The 19,388-nt window shown below is 46.2% G+C and overlaps 2 protein-coding genes and 1 long non-coding RNA gene across 3 annotated transcripts in view; 1 reads left to right on the top strand and 2 right to left on the bottom strand.

Annotated features, from left to right (window-relative positions):
• Positions 1-12,183, bottom strand: part of LOC132473699 (regulating synaptic membrane exocytosis protein 1-like) — a 34,171-nt gene extending 21,988 nt beyond the window's left edge. The window contains 9 exon segments of the mRNA XM_060073918.1: positions 2,112-2,242; positions 2,705-2,817; positions 3,800-3,826; positions 3,829-3,845; positions 7,114-7,237; positions 7,930-8,029; positions 8,290-8,403; positions 8,803-8,843; positions 11,850-12,183. Of these exon segments, the coding sequence (XP_059929901.1) occupies positions 2,112-2,242; positions 2,705-2,817; positions 3,800-3,826; positions 3,829-3,845; positions 7,114-7,237; positions 7,930-8,029; positions 8,290-8,403; positions 8,803-8,843; positions 11,850-12,051 (869 nt within the window). The 5' untranslated portion in view covers positions 12,052-12,183.
• Positions 1-19,388, bottom strand: part of LOC132473702 (uncharacterized) — a 215,506-nt gene that overhangs the window by 156,746 nt on the left and 39,372 nt on the right. The gene's annotated exons all lie outside the window — the stretch shown is intronic.
• asrgl1 (asparaginase and isoaspartyl peptidase 1) overlaps positions 1-19,388 on the top strand; it is a 134,040-nt gene that overhangs the window by 100,920 nt on the left and 13,732 nt on the right. The gene's annotated exons all lie outside the window — the stretch shown is intronic.

Here is a 19,388-nt window from a genome sequence, read left to right on the forward strand (position 1 = left end):
GCAGCGGCACAAGTTTATCCTGAAGATCATTATCTTTAAATCCGCCGCTTGAATCAAACCTTAAACTGCACAAATGGACTGAGATGTATTAATTAGTTTAACTGCAGCACAGACGTACTGGCCAAAAACATATTGCCAACAGCACGACCCCATGTGCATTTAAAAAACATGGTTGATTAATCATAGAGTCAAATTGACCCAAGATAAAATTTGATACATTTATCCTTTCAAACGTTTATAGATAAATGTTGCATCAATGATGCTGGTGTCATTTCTGGGGATTCATATTTCATCTCAACATGCGTGCGGGCAGACAGGATGCTAACCTATGTCAATGCTACAGGGGTCTGAGGGTGCAGCGGTGGGAGGCCTGACTAGGAGCTGTCCTCAGCTGTCCTATAGTAAACTGAGCTCCTCGTAAAATTTATGGGTGGAAAAATACTCTTCACAACTTCCCCACAAGGAAGCGTGTCCCTTTAAAGAAGGAAGAAGAAAGCGGTGAGGGTCAGCCTCGCAGAGCGCCACAAGAATTATAATTAGCGCGTGGATCCAGTATTAACGATGAATTAATAAGGAGAATATAAACAGCTGAAACAATTTATAAATCCAACTAACTAAATAAAATAAATACATACAATCAGGTTGCCCATATAATGAGTTAATGGTGGCGTGGTGACTCATTTTTGTGGGTTTTCTTGTTGGAAGTTTTCAAAAAGATGCTTGTACTTCATACTGCATGAAAGGCTTCTTAGCAGGTTAATGTAAGCGACCTAGCATTAAGTTAGGATATTTAGCATGTAAGATACTTAGCCTGTTAGGGTGCTATGAATGTTAAGGTGTAAGCCTACTTAACATGTAATCGCCTGTTTAGGAGGTCAGCCTCGCAAGGTAATTAGCATCTTATCGTTGTTAGCCCGTTACCCAGACAGCAAGCCAACATTGAATAAATATTGATTTTCCATCTGAATCATCATTATGGTTGATGAACGGCTTGAAACGGCTAATCAGCCCACACCTGGCGGCATGTCATGGGACCTTTAAAACAGCACCGCTATTTGGTGCCGGTGAACACCGGCACCAACGCTAGCGTAGTGCAGCCTGCCGGCTAGTCGATCAAATGAAAGGCAGTAAGGCTAGCACTTAGCACCTTGTGCTACCCACAGATGTGACCGCGGCGGGCCACCATGGAAGCCCCCCACTGGATATGTATATCATTTAAAAAAATGTCTCCTAGGCTACCGAATTTGTTTCTAAGTGTGCATATACTGTATGTGGGAATTCTGTTAAACCTTAAGGCTAATTTTTTGTGTTGAGCTTGTATTTTCTGTTTTAGATGCTCTTACACAACAGATTGGGACAGCCGCCGTCACCCAATTCACTTTTGCCCATGGTGTGCAAAAGTGGCTGCGCTATGCACCAGACCGGGCAGGAGGACTGGACGACAAACATTTTTAAAAAAGATGTCGGACCATAAAGTGTAACTAGGACAAATAATGAATGAATGAAATAGCAATGAAAAGAGTGCAACAAAATGATTTGTTTTTTACCTTAAACAGTGTGGTGTGGTCAGTCTTTTAGGCTAGGCTATTGGCATACAAGCTTTCAAATGTTCCATCACCTTTTCACATCCTGGCTGTCTATAAAGCAGGATATTCATTATAGGCTATTTCATTTAGGGAATTACATTTTTGTATGCCTAGCAATAATTTTCTATGCTTAATAACGATTGAAATTCCATTGAAATTATGTCGATCCTTAGTTCAATTGACACTTTATCATTGTTTCAATATTCCTGATAATTGAAATAGCATTGAAATTCCGTTAATCTATGGACAGGTTTTCAACGTTGTTTCGATATAAAAAAAAAGGGTGCAAAATGATATAGAATCAACATCAGAGTGTGATGTTAATTCAATGATTTAATGTTGACAACAGAATGTTGATTTAAGATAGTTTCACTGACTGTTTGCTATCTGGGTAGTGTCCTTAGAATGTTAAATAACCTAGCTTGTTGGGGTAGGGTATGACTTTTGTCCAATTGGATTCATCCTGTATACAGTGGGACATCGGAGCGCCGTGGCATCACGCAGTGGGGGGCCTGGGAGGGCTACCTTCGGTCCGGGAGGAAGTACATCTTGACGTAAAGGCTTCTGGGTCGCCCGTCCGGCCGGAGGGGAAGCTCCACGGCCTGCAGCACGTTGACGATAAGCTGGTGGCCCGCTTTGTCATACCACAGCCTCACCTGAGTGACGGCACGGAGGCAGGTGTTTAGAGACAGAAATGCACCATGCACAGGGACACGCACACATGAACAAAACACACACACACAGACACACACACACACACAGGCAAACACACCCACATCATAGAATCATAGCGTAACACTTAATTATACCCGCAAACACCAACGCAAACACACTCGGACACAAACACATGCATGCACACCAAAGCCTGCAAGGACACAAACTTCAAACCAAAGCTTAACACTCGCTTGTACCCGCAATCACGCACACAAACACACACAATTTCCACACCGCATATGACCACATATATAGGCTCATGCTCATTAATCATATCAACGCAAAAACACTCTCCACCCCTCATGCACTGTATCCCTATAGCAAACAAGCTGACATAGGCCTACACTCAAACTCATACACACATACACACACACACACACACACACACACACACACATACGTACAGAGATCTGTCCAGGCAGCAGCTGCGGTGCGTTTCGCAGCATGCCGGCGTTGGAGGGAGACTGGACGGAGATGGACGGTCGGTCCATCTTGGGGGACTCGAAGGAGCTGGAACCTGCTGCCGGAGCCACAGTAAGGAGAACAGGAGGGAGGAAGGAGTTTGATTCTAAACCCAGACCCGGGCAAGGACACACAGCCTGCAGGGGTTCTGTGGGAACCTTGGTTCAAGTGGTAAATTATGAATTAACGCTAGTTTATTCAGATTGTAGAAATTGTCAAATTGGATTGATTAATTGGTAAATTGCAGCAGGTGGGGTAGTCTAGTGTGATTTCACAGTATGTATAAGTAGTATGTTTTACAATTATTAAATGATGCAAAACATGCATGCTGGCACTGTTCATTTGCCTTTCAGCAAGTCAAACCAGTCTGTTTGCCCAAATGTGTCCATACATCTATCAGGAGATATGCTGGGTCTGTACCAGTTACAATAGTTAGCCCAGCAGTAGTGTGCAGTAGTGTTAAATACGATGGCATCAATCAGACCGGTTTTTCGGTCATTTATGCTCACCAAATGATTTGTATAAATATCTCCAGGGCAAGCTGGCCAGTCTATCTGTGTGGACGGTGTTTGTAACAGCCATGAAATGGAGAATTTGACCTCTTATCTCCGGCCCATTAAAGCCAGAGATAGTATCCTCTTTTGATGACATGGCCAGTACTGCGATAACAACTTTGATCTGGATGAACAGTCTGAGCAGGAAGAGGGCAATCGTAGTATCCTGAGAATTTGCAAATCAAGAGATTGAATGAAGCTTTGAAATACTTATTAACCATTTTGGTTATTCTCTGAAGAAAGCCACTGTGAAGAAATCACTGAGTTTAAGAAGGTACAACAATTCAGAATGAAATATCAGGAAGGAAGATAGTGATAGCAAGATAGGGATTTCACTTAAACAAAAACAAACAAACAAATCAAAAGGGAAAGCGAGTGAGAGAGAGATGCAGAGTTAAGAAGCTAGACCGCATGATGAGAAAGAAGCGGTGTGAAAGAGAGCCATAGGGACAGACGTACGGACAGACCACATGAGATACGTACTAGATCCTAATGGAGGGTGTGATGTGTCGGGATTCTTGGGATATCACTGGAAAACAGAAGGAAGATCAATTTCAGTCAGAGTCATACCAGTGCCTGATTGGAAGAAGAATGAGTCACTAAAGTTCACTTCACAGGCAAGCATGCTCACTATGCGTTCTCTACAATTAGTCTTAAGTCTTTTTTTGTCATTTAGATACCCAGGTAGAAATATTGTGGGTGTCAATGAACAGAGTAAAAGCAGGGGGGGGGGGGGGGGGGGGGGGGGCAAAGAGCCAGGCTCTTGTCATCAATCCAGTGTTTCCCAGGGAAGCATGGTGGTATTCGTGGCAGTCCAGAATCATACAAGAGTACGCCCACAGCGATACACGCCACACCCACTATTATACAAGGCACACCCATTATTGTAGAAGACCCGCACACAGCCACAGAGCCCATAAGCCCACCTATGATAACCGCTGCCATGAATATCAGCCCAGGGACCCAAGGGAAACACTGGCCATTATTTGTCCATGATCTTTAAATATGCTCACAGCATGGCCCCTCTTGACATTATTTATTTCCCTGTTGGTGTCGGCAGGGGGCCCCTCAGAGGCTCGGGAGCCAAGTCTTAAGAATCGAAGAAAAAGGCCAATTTATGGTCGACAATTGTGTAGAATGCATGTGATGAGCCCGGAAACGGCCCCCACACGTCTCTTTATCTCTGAGGCAGCAGCGTGACCCGCTGTGGCACCGACACTGTCCGGTGGTCAGAGCCACACAGAGATAATGTATTTGGAGCTGTATCTTTAGGACACTGCCTGTGAGCATCTTTAAATTTGAAGTTACGATTGTAGGTTTTAGCGTCGACTTACCACCACTTTGGGTAAATGTTTGAACAAAAAGACTTGATGTTGGAATGAAAGGACCCAATGGACTGCACAAAACATCATAAAGCTTACAAAAGCACATATACTGTCCCAAGACTGTGTGAAATGGCCATTTTGCATTCGTTCTTATGAGCATGTAAGTTTGTTCAGTTAAAGAGGGGTGTCAAACTTGTTACGTTTTATTACATGTTAGTAAGAAAGACCTCTGGTAGGAAGGGACTTGTAAGCATATAAGTGATCTACTGGATCTTTCTTCTGTCCCTACAGTATACGAATTTCAAAGGCATTCTTCTTTAAATCAGATTAGAGTGAGTCAAGTTTATAGAAATGTAACTCTTGTCAAATACTGGTAATTGCGTCCATCTACTGTACGTTACTAGCCAACAGTTGTGTTTTGGGAGCACTTGTGTTGGATTCTGCAGCAGAACCCCTCCCAGTGATAAACAGGGCGACCTACAGGACCTCCAAACGAATGAGGGGCTGGCTGCTGTTTGGATGGTTTTCCTGATGTCCCAGCCCTATACACATAGATGGGCGACAACTGTACCAATTGTACTAGTAGGCTTTTCACAACTTCTGGTCCTCACTAGGTAGGTATCTAACTAAGTGCATTCCATATTAGGTACCTGCTTGAAATTTTGTCAAATCAATGTGCCTAGCTAAGATATATTATATTGCTCCAACTGAAATGGTTGGACGATGCCATATTTCCTAAATTGACTGCCTATTCAGGTAAGATCCTTACAATAGAGACGTTGCCCATAAGAGCCTCAGTAGCACCGCTAGTGGGCAGGGAAATGTAAATCTTAGGTTGAAGACGATTATAACCCCTCTTTAAAGGAAGAAAATGTAGCATCTGCAACTATTTGTAAAACAGCTGACATTTGCAACCGCTTGGCATTGTTTCAAAATACAATTGAGTTTGATTGGAATTGGAGTGTGTGGGGGGGTAAAATGGAGTGTTTGGGGGGGTAAAATGGCAGAAGCAGCAGCATCACATACGGGTGTGGGAGACCAGGGGAGTGCAGATCATTTTAGGACGGGAAGACTTGGAGGATCTATTAATGCAACAGGTGGTTTTGTTTACTTACTGATATTTTCTACACACCCTTCGCAAGTGTTTGGAGAGAAATTCATACATTCAATTTTTTAACCATTGAAGGAGTACGTTGTATTGGGATATTGCATTATTGTGGGAGGGACATTTTTGGGTGTTTTTATGAAAAAAAATGATGATATGATTGTGGGGAATGAGGATGCCGTGGTGTGAAATGGAGGTGAAGGTTTGGTTCTGATGGAAGCTTCATTAAATGTGTCTCAGCAGAAATAAAGTGAAATTGCCAAATCAACTTTGAAATGCTGCCTGAGCTTTGAACCTTTATATGGCTCTTGGAGACTCAATGAGACTCACCTTATCTAGATACAGTAGTACACTCATACAGTGAGTCCTACAGTACCTGAAAACCACTTATGCAAATCGTCTTGTTCCCTGAAAATACCCAGACTATTTTCTGTCACAACAATGCACCCAGCATGTTGAGGTTGTACAAAAAGCGTTGCAAGGTGATAACACAAAATCCTATTTGTATCGACATGAAATTGCAGTAACTTATAAATTGTGTGAATTTGAGTCATAAAGCTGGGCTCATCTAGCTGGTTCTTAAAATAACTCTCCATTTTACAAACCTGGTGTAATAGTTGAATTCTTTCAGTAAATATACGGGAATACATTTGATATTACTGAAGTCAAAAGTGCCTGCTTACATGCATGAATAGAGGAATAAGCCAATAAAAGTTAACCTTTAAATTTCAACAGTGGATAGGCCCGGATGCTGTAAGTAGTCATTCAGACTCTGACAGAATGCAAGCACTATTGCACTTTTAAAGGCAATAGCACTCAAGTCACAAAGGAAACTTCACTTGGCACTTGGCAGGTGCTGTGGTGGCTATTTTGGATCTGTTGGATGCGCCCACACAGCCTCTAGTCTGTGTACAGATTCAAACCGCCTTCCAGCGGACTGCCTAGATTAAATGAAGGGGTCAACGTCAACACAGCACATACAATGCTCTTGACTCCTTTGGGAGGCCAAGTTATAACCGGATATATCTGTGTTATATGTCATGATTATACCAATCAGTGTAACGCCTGCTAGCATAATATCCTAACACACCAAGTTTATCAGAAAATCCATCCCATCTCTACCATAGCACCATTGCCTTGTGCCAAACGTTGATTCTGCCCCACCAAGGAGCATTGCTGCAGATGATCCATGAACATTTTGAGGCTTTCCATAGACAAATTATCTCGTGTAGTGGCTGGAATGTATGTGAGAGTACTCAATGCCCTCTAGTGGTCAGACTTAAATGAATGCTGTTTTGAATACGATTGGAAAGGAATGACGTTTCATAGTGTGATTGTTGTGCAGTAGGGTCTGGTCCTTAGCTTACCCAATAGGCCGGGATACCACCAGATCCACTTGGGGCTCGGCTTGAGACTCAAGGATGATGTTGTAAACTTCCTTCATGGTTGCCCCCGGCAACAGCTTGCCATTCCATTGTAAAACTTCATCACCTGAAATTCAGCAGTTTTAAATAGTCTTTGCTTTCAAACCTAATAAGTGTTTTATGAATCTGTAATTTGAGTGTGTTGAGAAATATATTATGCAATCATAAATTAATTGTGGCACATCTGGCCAATTTTGAGTTACCAAGGAAAGGGTGTCGAATGATCATCCCAAAAAAATCCTCAAGACACTTGATTGCCTTGTTATATTATATATATATATATATATATATATATATTCAGTTCTTACACAGCATTCAAAAGTGTTGAATCCCTTATTTAGCATATCAGGTTCTATATAAAAACAGCTGCATCATTCAGAGAAGGTCAAAAGCTGGGAATGGGAGAGTTCCTGTTACATTGTTAAAATAGTCGCAATAAATACAAACAGTTGTCTGGTGGCCTGTTTATGTATTTCATGCATGCACAACAGAAGTGCTAGAAGTCTAGAAGTTTGGATTTGGGAAATGTGGGCCAACTGCAATGCAAATTTAAAAAATGACACTTCATATAATATAACATAATTTATATATAAATATATTTTAAATAGATACATAAATAAAATAATATAATCCATCATAAATAAATTTGATGTTTGTGTGTGTGTGTGTGTGTGTGTGTGTGTGTGTGTGTGTGTGTGTGTGTGTGTGTGTGTGTGTGTGTGTGTGTGTGTGTGTGTGTGTGTGTGTCCTACAGCCCACCTGCCCTTAAATGGCCCACAACGTCAGCCAGGCTGCCCTTCTTGACTTTGGTGATGAAGGCTCCTAGCCTCCCTGACTCTGTCACTCTGCCGCCCACCACCTGAGGGACAGGAGGGACAATCACAGCGTATCAACACATTCAGTTTGGACAAATTCACTCTAGCACTCTATGTGGTCTAACTATCTAGCTTGAACTATTCAAATGTTTGGTAAACCATTTAGAAGTTCGGTAATCTAGGATAGTTGTCCTTTAAGAGTTAACGAAAGTACGAAGAAAATTAAAACGCAATGCCTCATCTCTGTCGCCATGTTCTTAGCTTTACATGCATCTACATTGTGTGTGTCCAGCTTCGATCTGACCTTTAACCCCAGTAGGGCCCCGGCCTCTTTTGGCATGGCAGCACTCCTCTTGCTCAGGGTGATGCGTCCTATTTGATGGTCTCCTTCTTTGGACGGTTCCCAGGCTACGGGATGCTGTGGGAGGTCAAGGGGACATGTGAGCCCCTTGTAGCTGTCAGGCCGTCGCGGTGGAGCGCCGAATACAGACGCAGCATGCAGAACAGGACAGGCCCGGTGCGCAGGTCAGCGCAGAGACACATGTTCAGGCGTAACGTAAAATCACATTTACATGCGCTTCATTATGCACGCCTTCTACAATGAGATGCACACAGAGGTTATGCAGATATCATACAGAATAATTAACAGATTTAATTAAACATGGACACACGTCATCACAAAATACACACACATACACAAAGACACACATACAGAGTGCATTCAAAACGGCAGGGGAAAAAATCTTTGTAGCCCACTAAAGATATCCTCTATTTGAATAGTTTTCGAGCACAAACAAAGCGTGAGCCGGTGACTTACGTGCCATACACTGGGGTCGTGAGGGTAGCACTCCCAGTCACCTGCAACAGGAAGCAGAGTTAAGAATTCAGGCTCCCCATCTGTCTTCTACAGTTTACACGCTACCATACTCTATACTTCTCTACGCCTCAGAGCTATGCAGGAACAACACTGCTGATCTGCCCCAGAAACAACGTTGAAAAGTGCAGATGCAGGACAGCTTTGCCTGTCCATTAAGGAAAAGAGAGTTTGGTGAAAAAGACTAGAACGATGATGGAAGGAACAACGGGCAGATTTTGCGACTAAAACACACAAACGCACAAACACACAAACACAAACATACACACACACACACACACACACACACACACACACACACACACACACACACACACACACATACCCACAGGCTGACACACATGCAACTGCACTTAGAAAGACACACAAATGTGCATATGCACCTCTGACACAACCACCTGCATCCACAAACACACACACACACACACACACACACCATAGATCACCTCCAAAATATTCAGATCACACGCTGCTCTTCACAAGATATTTGTTACAATTTTTGGGACAGTGTTTATTGAATATTGAGGCCAGGGACAAGATCAGAAATACATTTCTACTCTGCAGCAGTCTGGATCCCTGACCTGCACGAATGCTGTATTTCACTAACTGCATAAGCTGCTAGGTCACTAGCAAAAATGTATGTGTATTCAAATAAATATTAGTAGTGTTCCTTATCCGTTATCAAACAACAGTTTTCCTTATTCTAATTTGTGCTAGTTTTATAACAGCAGACATGACTGAAGTACCTCATTGGACGTGCTTTCCAGTATGTTCTGGCTAGGGCCTTGAGTTATTTTTCCATTAGAAAGAAACAACTTGGTTATCCATTGAATAAAAGCACCAATAAACCCTAGCCGGGCAAATATATCTTATAGACAGCAGCCATGATTGTAGTGTTTGTAATAAATTGATAACTTAATCACATACTAAGCACTTCCCCGTCATTTTCTTCTGAGAAAATGCACTACACAACACCACAATTGACCTCTTATAATCAGATTCTGCCGTGGAATTAGGTCGAAAAAAGTAATTATGATCATTATTAGGATTTCCTGGCTGGCTTGTTTCCGAGTTGCACAAACCTGACTCTGTAACGGTGTGTGTGTGTGTGTGTGTGTGTGTGTGTGTGTGTGTGTGTGTGTGTGTGTGTGTGTGTGTGTGTGTGTGTGTGTGTGTGTGTGTGTGTGTGTGTGTGTGTGTGTGTGTGTGAGTGTGTCTGTGTGTGTAATAATATTTGTGTGTCATCTGTCTACAAGAAATGATGCCTAGCTTTGCTCCTGGTTGCCAGCGCACCGGTGTCTTTGTTTGCCCTGACCCGGTCCTCTGTCTCTAACTAAAAAAGGAAGTGGCGTACTCAAGCACCGTGGCGGTATGTTGAGACACAGGCCCCAGAGGAACTCTCTCATTGCTCTGCCTCCTTCCTGGGGCCTCCCGTCCTGGCCTCAACAAACCACTGCACTTCATCAAAGTCCCTGCCATATGTTTATATCCATGATGCATTGAAATACATTGTAGCTTTTGATTTATAGATATGTATATATATATATATATATATATATTTATATATTTTTTTTTTTTTTTTTTATAATTTTTTGTATGTCTACTCTGAATGTATGTTGTCATCATGTCGATGATATGATTGTAAAAATGCAGGGTTTGGACCAAAACCTGATCTTTAAATCTTCCTGAGGACAGCAGTGGCATCGCGTTGGCTAGCATTTGAAAAGTGATCAAGTGCAGATCCCAGCGCAGCTCAAATACTGCCTGCGTGGAGAAGGCTGAGGAGAGGGAATATGCTGGTTCATTACAGCTGATCAGGGCATAGCAGGGAAACAGAAGAGGACCTTTCTTATGAATGGATCTTTTGGAGGAGGTATGGAAATCTATTTACTCCCTTATTACTCCCTTGTGGCTAAGAGGGGGTGAGCCTAAGGTGGCTAGCTTAGCGATAGCAGTTGGATAATGTTTTCCAGCTTGACTACGCCAGGAATAGTGTGTAAACAGCAGGGCCATTCAGAGCTCTGGGGGTCGCCTTGCGAGGGAGGTCTCCAAGGGTCAACTGGTGGTCAAATAGCCCTGTCAACACAAACAACAACAACACAACATAGTCTCTCTCCCCCTCTCTGTATCCCTCTCTCTCTCTCTCCTGTTGTTATCTGTCGTACACACACGCACACACAATGTTCAAGACTGGGCTGAGACCAACACATCACAACTTGTTTACATCCACACTGATGTTCTGCAGTATGCTTTCACATGTAGACCGATCACACACACACACACACAAACATACACAAACACACACACACACACACACACATATGCATAAACACACACAGCAGAGCAACAGCAAGTATGATTTGAGCAGCAGCAGCTTAAGATATAATAAAATACTATACAGTTCACTTACACATAGCAACATGAAAACATTCTACAATCTTGAGTTTCAAAGACCATAGTCTGTCAACCAATATTTCAATCATAATAACTGTATTGAAGTCTGGAAATGACTTACCTGTCACTGGTCCCAAATAGTATGTTCTGAACTATTGAGTTAAGTCCCACTTATTATTTATCCATATCTCTTTCTCTGTCTCCCTCTCGGACTATCCCACACTGAGGGGGAAGACACACCGAGAGTACAATGCTCCCGCTTCCCCTCTTATATCAGCCTCCCGACTGGGAGTGTAGGAGCATACCCACGGCTGCACGCAAACACACACACATACACACACACACTCACACACATGCACACACACCCGCACACAAACACAAATGTACAAACATACACAAAAGGCTGAACTTCCGCAATCAATGTGTTCATTCATTATTATTATTATTATATTGTCTTTGGAAGATCTAGCTTATTCTCAATTGCTCAAGCACAGTAATCTGTCTGAAACATATTGACTAACTCAACTATAACCCGGTCACTTTGGGATCAAGGAGCAAAGAAGGACCAGTGACGGGTGATTGACAGTGGTCCCCACCTCTCTCTGAGACGCTCTCTATCTCGGCGTCCTCACAGCTGCTGTACTCGGGCGTGGTCCCGCCCTCCTCCTCAGAGCTGCTGACGCTGGTCTGCCGTTTCCCCCCGGCGCCGCCCGTCCCACGCTTCGACTTGTACGGCCGCGGCGGCGGCGGCCGCATGGACTCCGACTGGTCCGAGCTAAGCGAATCGTTGCGCAGCATGCTCTCCGCTTTCTCCCGCTTGCTCCGCCGGGCCGGCGGCGGCCCCCCCTCGTCCGCCGCCGCGGAGCCCGAGCCGGGCCCCGTCCCCGAGGGTTCCCGGAGTTCAGGGGCCCCGTTGCCCGGCTGCGAGGGCGGTGCGTGTTCATGCAGCCCACCCAACCCCACCCCCACCCCCATCCCCATCCCGCCCGCCGTCCTCTGTTTGGGCGCCATTGGGCCCGCCGCGCCCACCCGGGCCATCGCCTCGAACCCCACGCTGACGGTTCCTCCTTTAACAGGGAGCTGGTGGCCCCGGCCCCCGGGGGCCCCGGGCCCCCCCATGTGTGAGGGATGCTGCTGCTGCTGCTGCTGCTGCTGCTGCTGCTGCTGCGTGCCGAGGTGCTGGCGAGGGAGAGAAGGGTTGCTACCGGCCGGGTGGTCCGTGTGAAGGTAGCCCCCTTCCTCCATCCTCCTGCCGGGCCCTCCACCGTTGCCGGCCCCCACGGGGTCGTGCTCCAGGGAGCGGCCCTTGGTCAGCTGCCGGCCCTCGCGACGTTCCCTGGAGTCGCCCCGCAAGTGTCGGTCCACGGACACCTGAGCTTTGAGTCGGGGCTGGCCCGGCCTGCGCTCCCCCTGGCCTGCAGCTCCTCCTCCTCCTCCAGCTCCTCTGCCGTTCCTCCTGGGGAGAGGGAGAGGGTGCGGGGCACAGAGAGGGGCAGGGGTGAGATAAGGTGGGAGTCACGGGGTCCGTGTTGTATCCATGTGACATTGCAGTGCAGTTGTTGAGCTGCGAGTGTCTTCCCAAAAAAATGGGTATTTCTAAAGGCTTGCAGAGTACCTGCCAAGACAGATGGCTCCATAGAGAGACCCACAGTACCTTTAGTAGGATGCAGGGAAAAGTGAACTCAATTAGCCATTAACCACTCAGTGAGACATTCTTCAGTAAAGTTAATGCAACGCTTATCAATACTGCTAGACCAATGTCCTAGGACAACATAAAAAAAAAAAGACATTGATAACAAATTGTAGTTTGCGTCTCACATAACACGGCAACAATAATACAAGAATGACGACAATCTTAAATTGTTTTAAACCTATTCCAACTATTGTTTGTTTACTTTTGATCATCGTTCTTAGGTTTGTTGCAGCCTTACGTTTCTCGCGGCGGCTCGCTGCGCGATCGGGGGTCGAATCCCGGCGTCGTTCCGGGCCCGCTCAGCCGGCCGGGGTCATCGGGCAGCTGGGCGGAGCCGGGGGGGGCCTGGGAGCGCGAGCGGAGCTTCTTGTCGGCGGGGTCGGAGCAGAGCAACGTCCCCTCCGGACCGGCGAACCACTCGCCGGGCTTGGTGAGGAGCTCCTGCTGCCTCCGGCAGTTATTGCACACCCAGATGACCTGCGGCCCAGGGGAGACGGGTCAGCACAGGGTTAACCCGGTTAGTCCTGACAGGAGGAGGACGGGACCACTGGGAGAGGAACTGCCTCTCTGCCCATATTTGGGCAATGCTTGTTTATTGGCCGGCGATGGAATGTGTTAAAATATAAAAACATCAAAACTCGTTTTTCTTCCTTCAGACAATCAGCATTAGATTGTGATGAACACGTTTTGAAGAGGATGCATCTTCTTTTTTGTGTCTCTATTCGTTTGTCAGAAATCGACATGACCTGAGAAAGACAATGTGAATAGTTAATGTGGTATTGATATTTTTGCCCTTAACGGTAATGACGATAACATTAAGGATATTCAATGTTATGCTTTGTTACACTATGATATGAGTAGTCTTGTAGTGTACAAGTCGGTGTGAACCTCCAGATATTTATCAGTATAAAGAGAACAGTTTCAATTACTGTTGGCTCGCAGGGCAAACAATACATCCCAACTTTATTTTAATCTCACTCTGCAGCACTGACAGCATGTTGGTATTGTTGACTGGAATGACCTCATTATGTGTCCAGTGGGAACACAAGCCCTTTCCTCATGCCCAATGTCCTCTAACGCGGCCAATCAAAACCATCTTGGCTGACCGCTTCGCCAACCAATTGAAGCTCGGCTTCAAACGCAGTGGCATCAAGCAGGAAGCGGAATAACAACGCACTTCCTGAAGAGCGGCGAAGCTGCCAATGAGTCGTCCAGGAATAAGAAATAGTTTATGAAAAGAAACCTCAAACATCAACATTATGGCGGTAATACTGAGGAACAGCTTGGCTTGCAATGTGAATCCTGGTTTACCAAAAGACAGGAAGAGCAGCGTTTCCATCTGGATGGAAAGATGCTCATCTCCCTGCCATAGAAAATGTTCTTTCGCTCCCCCCCCCCCCCTCTCTCTCTCTCTCTCTCTCTCTCTCTCATTCTCTCTCTCTCTCTCTCTCTCTCTCTCTCTCTCTCTCTCATTCTCTCTCTCTCTCTCTCTCTCTCTCTCTCTCTCTTTCTCTCTCTCTCTCATTCTCTCTCTCTCTCTCTCTCTCTCTCTCTCTCGCTCTCTCTCCGTCTCTCTGTCTCTCTCTCTCTCTGTCTCGTCCCTTCCCTCCAGCTACACATGCAGTCGACATACTGTATATATGATATGGGTTGACTGTGAACAATCAGAGGCGATATTAAATCAGGGAAAAGGGGAGGACCGCAAAGGGGGGGGGCCAGTGCCTCAACTCCACCAGGAATCCCCAAACGATCGGCTCATAATAAGGCAGCAGGAACCCCCCCATCTCCACTCTACACACTCCTTCACTGTCTCTCTCCCCTATCTCTCTCCTTCCCTTTTAACTCCTCAACCCCCTCAATCCTTCCCCCATTCCCCCCACCCACCACACAAGCAAACACACACACACACACACACACACACACACACACACACACACACACACACACTCTCTATTTCAGCCTCCTCCAGATTGCTTTTGATTCAAGCCACAGAAAGCCGAGGAGAATACAGCTTTACACCAACATGGCTATATTTATCCGGTCCGACACCCCAGTACCAGCCCAGCGAGGAATAGGAGAGCGCGTGCGCACAGCCACTTAAACCCACACTTCTCTCACACGTGCACGAGCACTCACACAACGCCACTGAGCAGCTGCCGCAGGGATTTTCAGACCAATTTAAGACGACGTTTGGGCAGGAACCCCAATAGAGGTGTAAAGATGCCCGTTAAAGTTAAGTTTTCGAGTTAGAGATATGGTGTGGATATTATTAGGAGTATTGTTCGAAGTTGTTTTGTGATTGGGTTTGAACATTATGCTAAGATATAAGGTTAGAAATTGTGACATTTGGGTATAAAGTTATCGGGGACTATTGGGCATGAGGAAAGGGCTTGTGTTCCCATGTGATTGATGAGGGATCATTAACAATTATAATATGCCATTATTAGTATTTTTATGATCAGTTTTCTTTCTCCTGTATTCCTCCAACATTTGGACAGAATTAATCACATTTGGTTAAATTGCCAACAACGAAATCTGGTGTTTGTCGTTCCTGTTACTTCTATCTTTTCAGTCCCTGCTTATCCTCAAATCCAAAGTAGAAAAGTGAATTCCTCAGCCGAGCTGGCACCCGTGCTGCATTGAAAAAAATCTGAACCAATTTGAGGATCTGGTATGGAGAACAGCAGACAGCTGGCCCCGCAGAACAAATGGCCAGTGTTTGAGAGCGCCGCTGTGGTAATCTGCTGTTTTATTAGACTGCTAATCCCGTAATAATCCCTGTATTATTAGATCACACGCTGATGAAGGAGAAGGGGGGAGATGTGGTGGGGGGTGGGGGCAGCGTGGCGGGCTGGCGCCGGGCTCGTGGGTTTGTGGAAGGCGCGTAAGAGTCTATCGATGACCACTCGTGCATTGCACAGGCAGGCTTACGCAAACATATGCACACCAGGGGGAGGATGCGCATGTGCGAATACACTGATGCATGCTCTCGTACACGTGCACAGACACACACACACACACACACACACACACACACACACATCACTCACACACAGCAGCCATGGCTCATCACATGACCACGTGTGAGACCCCTGGGATGACTCTGTGAGGGGGGAAAAAGGGGGTGTGGCCCGGGAAGGAGAAAGAATAGCTTTTCTACATGAAAAGTAGGACACAAACCCTTGTGTGCATTTTTTTATTTTAATTCTGGTGTGTATTGGTGTGTGTGTGTGTGTGTGTGTGTGTGTGTGTGTGTGTTTTTGTTAATGTGTGTGTCTGTGTATTTGTGTGGGTCTGTGTCTGTTGTCAATGTGGTGTGTTGTGTGTGATAGTGTGTGTGTGTGTGTGTGTGTGTGTGTGTGTTTGTGTGTGTGTGAGACAGAGAGAGTATGCAAGTATGTTGTGCATGTATATTAATCTCCATCCGTGCAAATATATTAAAGTGTGTGCGGGCATGCATTTGTGTGTGTGTGTGTGTGTGTGTGTGTGTGTGTGTGTGTGTGTGTGTGTGTGTGTGTGTGTGTGTGTGTGTGTGTGTGTGTGTGTGTGTGTGTGCACGTGATTGATATTTGCGTGTGCATCTCTGATGTAACAATGAATAATCCAGTAATGAAATCTTGGGAGTTCCTGTGGCGGCCTGGCCGCTTGTTTCCTGGAGCGTGAGCAGGCCACTCTGTAACCATGGTTACCAGGGGAGAGAGCGGAAGAGGAAAGGACCTGGACTACAGCTCGCAATGACCCTGTTTCTCCTCACTCTGGTGCCATTCTTTATTGCTTACGAGTTAACGTGTCCTAGACTATCAAAAAGGCACACAACCCTAAACTCAGACGTCAGAGCCGGCACCAGAATCCGTACATCCACTCCCTGTTTGATGGGCTCTGAATGGCTCAGTAGAGTTACAAGTGAAGTCACATTCCAACAGTAGTTCTCGCAGGTGACATCACCTGGCACCAATATGATTTCAGCCAATCAAAGTGCTCTGGAGCACACTGTCTTAATTTCCAGAGCAGTGCATTATCATTTTTCTCCTTGGCAAGACAATGGCCTTTTTTTGCCCAAACAAAAAAAAAACAACAGCATCTGAGTGAATAGCTATATATAGGGGTCTATCGGGCAGGGTCCTCCTCCTGTAGGGGCCTGTGTAGGTCAACGGGGCCCCCTGAGGGAATGAGGAGGGTTGTGGAGAGGAGGGCCCACTACAGGAACCAGCTCATTACCACCCTCCTTACAAAGGCCATTAACAACTGCTCCAAGGGCCGCCAGCTGGGCCTGTCTGTCAGCCACGTCTGTCACTGGATCCCAGTAGGGGAGGCGGGCTGGGCCAGTCCCCCGGTCTCATGGCCCTCTGTGTCCTGCTGTTGTTGTCATGGTTACAACTTTGTTTGTTTTTCATGTTTAAGCGATGAGCAGGGACAGCAATAGAAAAAGTGTGAACGTCTGCATATCCTCGTGAGGATATTTGTTGTCGTTGTTAAGACCCTACGTGGAGTCCTACTTTTGATGATCTTTGCCCAAGCTGCAGAACACATCATCGCCTTTCCATCATCACAATTTGATTATTTGATTAATCTTTCTACACTCATCCGTCTATACTCATTATGCTCTCTCTCTCCTCTCTCTCTCTCTCTCTCTCTCTCTCTCTCTCCTCTCTCTCTCTCTCTCTCTCTCTCTCTCTCTCTCTCTCTCTCTCTCTCTCTCTCTCTCTCTCTCTCTGCAACCAAACAGCGTGCTACAATCCATCACATGACAAACTGCTCATGTTCCACGCCGACCAGCTCCATTAGATTTCCAGTCATCATTGATCACTCAAACGTACTACAATGATGAGTGCCCCCCCCCCCCCCAACCCCATCCCCCCACCCAACCCACCCCACACTCAGGGAGCATGGACAAGCAGAGCCCCTTCCCCCTTTTCCACAAGGAGAGGGGCGGAGAAGGAGAGGGGCGGTGAGGGGGAGGCGAAGGGGGGAGGAAGCAGGAAGCAGTGTCAACCTCCACGCCGTCAACAACTTGACGAATGGTGCGGAGGTTGCGAGGTGGGGTGATATAACTCACGGCGTCCATAAATCTCTGCGCTAAGGATGAAAGGGGCGCCGGCGCCGCAGCGGAGATAGCGTTAGCCGCGGCTATGAGTGAGTGTATCGCTCGTAGCTCGGCGCGGAAAAAAACAAGAAAAAGCCCACACCGACACGGCACACATGAAGCCACGCATGCTAGGCGTAGGGGGGGGGGGGGTGGGGGGGGCGCGGGGAAGGGACGAAGGAAGAAAACATGCATGGTCACACAAGGCACAGGCACCCATCCACACACTGCTGTGTAAGAGGCGGCCGAGCGACCTGCGCCGTTGAGCGAGCGTTTAGCTAGGATGAGCACTCACACACTAATGAATCACACCGCGCTCCAATTGGTCATGTGGTACATTGACACGTTTTACACACAGAGAGACATTCAGATACACAGAGATCAATGGACGACGTTCAAGCAGACGGCCGCAGATGGCTGCTTGCTATGTGAAGACAGCACGGCATCGCTTGACTAGTAGGGGTGGGGGGGGGGGGGGAGGGGTGAGAGCTCCTGAGGACGCCTGGATACTGACCTACATACAGTTTAGAGGCCTACCGTATATAGTGGACCGTATGCATTGCAACTGGTCTATGCGTTGTCTAAGTGGTCTATGAGTGCATGTTTGAATCCTACCCTTTATGCAATTTATTAACCCCAGTACACACAATTAGTTTCTAATGGTGTGTGCAATTGCATACACTTTTCCAGCAATACAAAGATAAAATGTGTACTGGTATGTGTTTTTGCGCGCGTCCTCACGCCACGGGAGGGAGCTCCCATGTGTGTGCACTTGTACGAGTGTGTCAACATTGCGTTTGTGTGCGCAGCAAAGGACCGGGAGAAAGATCGCCCCTGAAGACTAGTCAATGAGGGACGTACGGCGAGATGGACGCAGCTAGCCAGACTAGCAATCAATAGTAATCACCACGAGCTGTGGTGCTAACAGCCATGACACATCCCTCAGGCCCTCCGCTCCTCCCTGACACACACACACAAACACATACATATTCTACTGCCCTACATATAACATATACACACAAATTACATTACACACATTCGCATACACATATAGACATTAGAAATTCGCTGTTCATCCACTGTCGCTACACCGTCTATAGCACTGTCCATACCACTGTCTATCCACTCTCCATCCACTGTCCATCCACTGATCCTCTACGTCCATATACTGTCCCTACCACTGCCATCCACTGTCTATCCCCTGTCCCTACCATTGTCTATCCACTGTCTATCCACTGTCCCTACCACTGTCCATCTAATCTCCATCCACTGTCCATCTACTGAGGTAGTTAAAACAAGTCTCACACTAGCAGTGGTGTTATTGTTGCAGCATTAGGACAAAGAAATGCAGCATTTGAG

The sequence above is a fragment of the Gadus macrocephalus genome, chromosome 15 (assembly GCF_031168955.1).
Source record: "Gadus macrocephalus chromosome 15, ASM3116895v1".
Lineage (NCBI taxonomy): Eukaryota > Metazoa > Chordata > Actinopteri > Gadiformes > Gadidae > Gadus > Gadus macrocephalus.